The sequence below is a fragment of the Vipera berus genome (assembly GCF_964194415.1).
Source record: "Vipera berus genome assembly, chromosome: Z".
NCBI lineage: Eukaryota > Metazoa > Chordata > Lepidosauria > Squamata > Viperidae > Vipera > Vipera berus.
In genome coordinates, this window is record NC_138205.1 from 1,223,773 (window position 1) to 1,230,397 (window position 6,625).

At 43.4% G+C, this 6,625-nt stretch overlaps 1 protein-coding gene across 1 annotated transcript in view; it reads right to left on the minus strand.

Moving 5' to 3' along the window:
- Positions 1 to 741: 741 nt before the first annotated feature.
- LOC308677854 (asialoglycoprotein receptor 1-like) overlaps positions 742 to 6,625 on the minus strand; it is a gene marked incomplete at both ends in the record, with an annotated part of 12,677 nt that continues 6,793 nt past the window's right edge. Inside the window, 3 exons of the mRNA XM_081344551.1 lie at positions 742 to 892; positions 1,868 to 1,974; positions 6,440 to 6,591. Coding sequence (XP_081200677.1) covers positions 742 to 892; positions 1,868 to 1,974; positions 6,440 to 6,591 — 410 coding nt within the window. The remainder of the gene's footprint in view (positions 893 to 1,867; positions 1,975 to 6,439; positions 6,592 to 6,625) is intronic.

Below are 6,625 nucleotides of genomic sequence, written 5' to 3' on the forward strand. Positions count from 1 at the left end.
CATTGTCCGTTCCCTCCCTCCCATCCAGGACACAGCACAGAAGCGTTGCTTGAACAGGGTCCGTAAGATTATCTGGGACGCTACACACCCTCTTCACGGCCTGTTTTCCTTGTTGCCTTCTGGGAGGAGGGGGCTTCGTGGTATCTGCAGCAGAACATCCAGATTCAGCCGTAGTTTCATTCCATACGGCATTAACCTTGTGAACTCTCAGGCACCCTCCTTCTGTGATATATTCAAGATGGACAGTATTTAACATTTATTTGTTTTCGTACACGTAGGGGTGTGGGTCTATACATATGTTAGTATGTTTTAGGTGTGTGTCATGTATGTGTCTCATTTTCAGAGCTAAATTTCATTTTTGATGTGTGTCGTTGTGCCCACTGTAAAAAAAATGTCAATAAAGATTCTCATTTGTATGAAATTTACCTGTCGGAGTTTATGACTTCCAGGTGGCTTCTTCTATCAACCTTTAGATTCATTAGACGCACTAGAAATTTCTGATTAATAATCTACTCCTTTACAAGACGAGTCGGTTGCTGAGCGTACGAATTTTGATCGCGTGTCCGTGGGGATGCCGCAATGGTGGCAAGAGTTGAAAAGGGCCAGAAGTCGCTTCTTTAGTGTTGGCATAACTTTGAATGGTCACTAAACGAATGCTTGTAAGTCGAGGACTGGAGTCAGAGCCAGGAAGGGGGAGCAAATGTCCTCAGGCAAATTCTTCAGACTTGGCCCTTTGATGACTTAAATTGCCATTTCCATCTCGCAGACGTAGCCATACAGCCGGGTGCAGTGAGCATCGTTCCAGCAGCCATTGGTATGGAGATGGGCACAGTCCTCGCCACTGCCATGTTCGTGGTTATACCAATTGTCCGGCTGTCCGGGGCACCAGTCCCTGGGGCAAAGGGGATACAAGGGGGAGGGTGTGAGTACGGGGCCGGGGACGCCCGCTTGTCCACCACATTCTCGTGGGTTAAAATTTCCATGCCTTCAAACAAAACACCGCAGACACAAAATCAAATCAAATCATATCAAATCAAATCATATCACATCATATCACATCAAATCATACCAAAGCAAAGCAAAGCAAAGAAAAATATTAAACTAAAAGAAACTTAATAGGGGAGACAAGATAGCAGCGTTCCAGTATTTGAGGGGCTGCCCCAAAGAAGAGGGGGGTCCCCCTATTCTCCAAAGCACCAGAGAGAAGGACGAGAAACAATGGTTTGGAAACTGACCAAAGAGAGAAGCAACCTGGAATTAAGGAGAAACTCCCTGACGGTGAGGACAATTAACCAGTGGAACTGCTTGCCACCAGAAATCGTGGGTGCTCCATCACTGGAGGTTTTTAAGAAGAGGCTAGAGATGGTCACTTGTCTGAGATGGTATACGTTCTCCTGCCTGAGTAGGGGGCTGGACTAGAAGACCTCCAGGGTCCCTTCCACCTCTATTCTATTCTATTCTATTCTATTCTATTCTATTCTATTCTATTCTATTCTATTCTATTCTATTCTATTCTATTCTTAAAATACAGAATAGTAAAACAATAAAATATAAAATAAAATACTAAAATAAAATAAAATATAAAATAGTAAAATGAAATAAAAAATAAAATGAAATAAAGTAAAATAAAATCGAAAATAGTAAAATAAAAGAGCAAAATAATAAAATAAAATAAAATAAAATTTATTTTAAATTTCAGCAAATTTAAGATGCCGGGGTTTCAACTTCCAGAATTTCCCAGCTGTGCCCAACCGCGGGTTGGTGTAGATGATCTCGAGAGTTCCCCTCGAGGCTGACTACCAATGGATAGTCAAAGGGGAACTCTGGGTGGGTGGGGGAAAGGAGAAAACCCCTCAGTGGAACCTACCGTGACACAACTGTGTAGGATGAGCCGTCCACCCACTTCCAGCTGCCGTCAGCATCTGTCAGCCCGATCCATGTAAAGTGAGGCTTGACACGCACCGAAACAAATTGCTGTCAGAAAAAAAAAGAATAGAAGAAGGTTGAGGCACCCCAGTACCCCAAAATCTTGGCCTGCCAATGTAGAAATGTCCATCCCAGCATACAATACACTTGGGGGGAAAATATCTAGTCAAAAAATATCTGGGCAATAGATAGATAGAAACATCTATTTCAGCAACTTTAAGTGGGATGGACTTCAACTCCCAGAATTCCTCAGCCTGCAAACTTGGCCCCTTTAAGATTTGTGGACTTCTGGCTTCTGGTTTGCACTAGCGGTGCTGGCGGACGTTCGAAGAGACCGCTCTCTCTGCCGCCTGGTTTTCCTCCATTGGGAGACCCTGAAAAAGAGTCGAAAGTCGCCCTGGAGAGGGGACGACCGTGAGAAGGCCCTCCAACTGATCATGGAGGGGTGACACACACACACACCCGTTTGGTCCAGAGCAGCTCCTTTGGATCGACGAAGAAAAGATCGGCCATCAATATGGCCGATCATTAAGCCGTACCCAGCCGAAAGCCAACTTACCTCCAAGCACAATGAAAGCAACACGGAGGAATTGGGTGAGACCTTACATTTCTTACTTCCCCAACTACTTTCCTGTGGGAGCGTTTTTGAAAATTTCTTCTACCCCTTTGGAATGGTGGCGTTTGCCTACCTGGGGAGTTAAAACTTCAAAAAGAAAAGTATAACTAAACTAAATAACTAAACAATTGGACTTGCACCTTTTGGATATTTGGGGTCCCAAAAAGTTCCTATTTCTACGGGGACCTATTACCCTATCTACTTGTTAAGCTGGAAAAAAAAAGAAGAAGGGAAAAACTTAAACTGGATAAAAGCCTAATTTGAGTCTGTAAAAAGATTTTATATGCTATCGAGGACATCGTGTGGCTAAATCTGGTATAGCAAGGAAATTTTTCTTTCACTGTGAGACCTGGCTACGGCCTAGATTTGTCCTTTGCACTATCTAAAAAAGTTAAGAACTTGAAACAGCTGGCGGTGAAAACTTCTAGGAACAGTGGAGGTGGACATTCACTGACTCATATCAAAATAGCCTCCACTAAAGAACTATCTGTAAACACCTTAGAAATGGAGGAATACTACCCACAACTTAACTATAAGCTTAAACTTGAAAAATTCTTGAAGCTACTGAGCTAATGAATTCCAGACCGAAAGACAAAGGTGCCAGCCTAAATTTACAAAACGAAGCCCTGATTTCAATGGATGAACTTACAATCGAAAAAGCAACAGAAGAGGAAGAAATTAATATCAAGACGGAGGACTTTAAAGAACAACTAGTACAATCTACTGAGAACTTTGATACCATACTTTGATTTCCACTATGAAATCTACAACTCAAAAAAATGACACAAGCCGAAGAAAGCAACGCTAAGATGGAGGGTCCTTACAAGTACAGCATACTGAGAATTTAGACAACCAAACAACAACTACAACACTGGACATGACCTCTTACTCAAGCCAGATGAAACCAGAAGAAGAAGAAGAAGACCAGAGTTAGACTTTAAAAAAACGTGGCCTTTTACTTGAGCTGTTTTCACGTGTCTTTTGAATGCTGCCTAAGATTGCTTAATTGGGGTGTCTTTGTAATGTTTGCTGACTGTGCAGACATGCAGTCTCCAGGACGATCATTGGTTGGCTCTGGGGCGGGCCGCCACCTAGTGGCCAACCGTATAAGTAGCTGTGCAGACGCCTCTGATTCAGTTCTGTTCCTGTTCTACAATAAAGCAATGTTCCTGTTTGAACCCTCTCGTCTCTCCTCCTGCTTGCAAGAAACCCAGTACACAACAAACGGGTTTCTTTTTTTTAATTATTATTATAATGGAAGAGCCTAAACATTTACTTAATGGGCTAAGGGGAGACTTTAAAAGATATCAATTGATTTAATATTTAGGATTTAGATTTACAAGGGAAATGAAAATTAGCTATCAGAATATAGTTTTGAATTATAATACGGAAGTTGGATGCAGACAATAAAGGATACTTTATTAGTAAGTGATGAGGTCCTAGGATGACAAATAGAATGTATTTGTGAAATAAAATAAGAATGTATTTAACTAAGCAATATGTGTATTTTAGACACGACAACTACTATGTAATGAAACGGGAAATTTGGGTTACCCGAAAGCTAAATATTATGGATCTTAAAGGCTAAATTAGGGCACTGTAATTGACTCACTGGAGAAGAGCCTCATGCTGGGAAAGGTGGAGGGCAATAGAAGAAGGGGAAGACAGAGAATGAGGTGGCTGGATGGAGTCACTGAAGCAGTAGGCGTGAGCTTAAATGGACTCCAGAAGATGGTAGAGGACAGGAAGGCCTGGAGGAACGTTGTCCATGGGGTCGCGATGGGTCGGACACGACTTCGCAACTAACAACAATTGAAATGAGGTAAAATTTAAAAACAGGACATGATAAGTATACGTAAGTAAAAATATATTGATAAATGTTTTAATTTAACTGATCGTGTTATAATTAGAAATGTATTAACTTGATTGCAATATAGTAATTAAGGGAAATAGGGAGTTTTTGATGATGTAACCTGAGATATGTACAAAAGATTTTGTTATTGGAATACTGATTACCCAATCACCACGTTGCTTCCTAAATATCTGGATGTAAAATTGGAAAATTAATAAAAGTTGTTTAAAAAAAAAAGGGTTGTGGACTTCCAACTCTTGAAAAATTCTGGGTTGTCCACAAGTCAACAAGTCCACAAGCCAGTGATGCCCTCGCCGTGATGTCCCGTTGCCTGGAGGCAGTGAGGGTCTGGATGGGGAGAAACAGGCTTCGTCTTAATCCCGACAAGACCGAGTGGCTGTGCATACCGGCATCTCGGGTTACCCAGTTTATTCCATCTTTAACTATGGGGGGTGAGGTGTTACCCCCCATAGATAGGGCTCGCAACTTGGGCGTCCTCCTTGATTCACAGCTCAATTTTGAAGATCATATAGGAGCTGTGACCAGGGGGGCTTTTGCCCAGGTTCGCCTGGTGCACTAGTTGCAGCCCTATTTGGACCGAGATGCCCTGTGCACGGTCACTCATGCGCTCGTGACCTCTCGGATAGACTACTGCAATGCTCTCTACATGGGGCTGCCCTTGAGGACCACTCGGAGGCTCCAACTGGTGCAGAATGCAGCCGCGCGAGTTGTGATGGGGGTCTCCCGATACTCCCATGTAACACCTCTTCTCCGCGAGCTGCATTGGCTCCCAGTTGCCCTCCGGGTGAGATTCAAGGTGCTGGTGATGACCTACAAAGCCCTAAATGGCATGGGTCCGGGTTATTTATGGGAGCACCTTCTGCCGGCGTCAACTTCCCATCGTCCTGTGCGCTCCCACAGAGAGGGCCTCCTCAGGGTGCCGTCGGCCAGGGAATGCCGACTGGCGGCCCCCAGGGGGAGAGCATTCTCTGAGGGTGCGTCTGCCCTCCCGAATCAGCTCCCTGTTGAACTCCGGATGGCTCCCAACCTTCGCTCCTTTCGCCGCGACCTGAAAACTTGGTTATTTGAGCTTGCCAGCCTGGACTGAGGGTTTGGGATTTTAAAATTTTTAGAATGTGACTTACTTGTTGGGGCTAATTTAATTTAATTTATTTTTAACCTTGTATATTGTGTTTTAACTGCCCTGTACACCGCCCCGAGTCCTTCGGGAGAAGGGCGGTATATAAATCCAATAAAATAAATAAATAAATAAATAAAGTGCCCAACGTTGAAAAAATATTGGTCTCATCCTGGGGTCTCCAAACCTGGCCACTTGAAGACCTGTGTACTTCAATTCCCAGAATTCCCCAGTCACCATATCAGTTTCCCACTTAATTGTCATGCCATATAACCCATATTTAACTTGTTCATTAATTTATGATTGTTATCATTTTGCTGAAATCAAGATATATTACATCAACTGCATTCCCACCATCTATTAGGGAAGTTACCCAGTCAAAAATGCAAAAAAAAAAAAAAGTCTAGCCACATTTGTTCTTATTCATGCGGAATTTTGGTAAACTTTGGCTGGCTGAGGAATTCTGGGAGTTGAAGTCCACAAGTCTTAAAGTGGCCAAAGTTGAAAAAATATTGGTGTTATCCAGAGGGTCTCCAACCTTGGTTGTCAAATATCTGGGTGATGAAATAGATAGATAGAAATATCCATTTCAGCAACTTTAAGAAGGGTGAACGTTAACTCCCAGAATTCCTCAGCTAGCAAACGTGGCTCCTTTATGACTTGTGGACTTTAACTCCCAGAATTCCTCAGCCTGCAAACTTGGTCCCTTTAAGACTTGTGGACTTCAACTCCCAGAATTCCTCAGCCTGAAAACTTGGGCCCTTTAATACTTGTGGACTTCCAACTGCTGAGGAATTCTGGGAGTTGAAGTCCACAAGTCTTAAAGGGGCCACGTTTGGAGACCCCTGTTCTAATCCAACTGCTTCCTGGGTCAGACAGCCACGCAGGTAGAAACCTCAGCACCTACTTGCTCCTCGTAGGAGTTGATGATGACCAGGTGAGCATCATGGTCTTCGCAGTCGGCTTTGGCTTCCTGCCACGACTTCTCCTGAAGGCTTTCCCAATAGCAGTTTTTCCGAAATGCCTGCCAGCCACTGGGACAGCAAGCCTCCGTTCGGACTGGGAAGAAAGAAAAAAAAAAACTAGCCAGGAT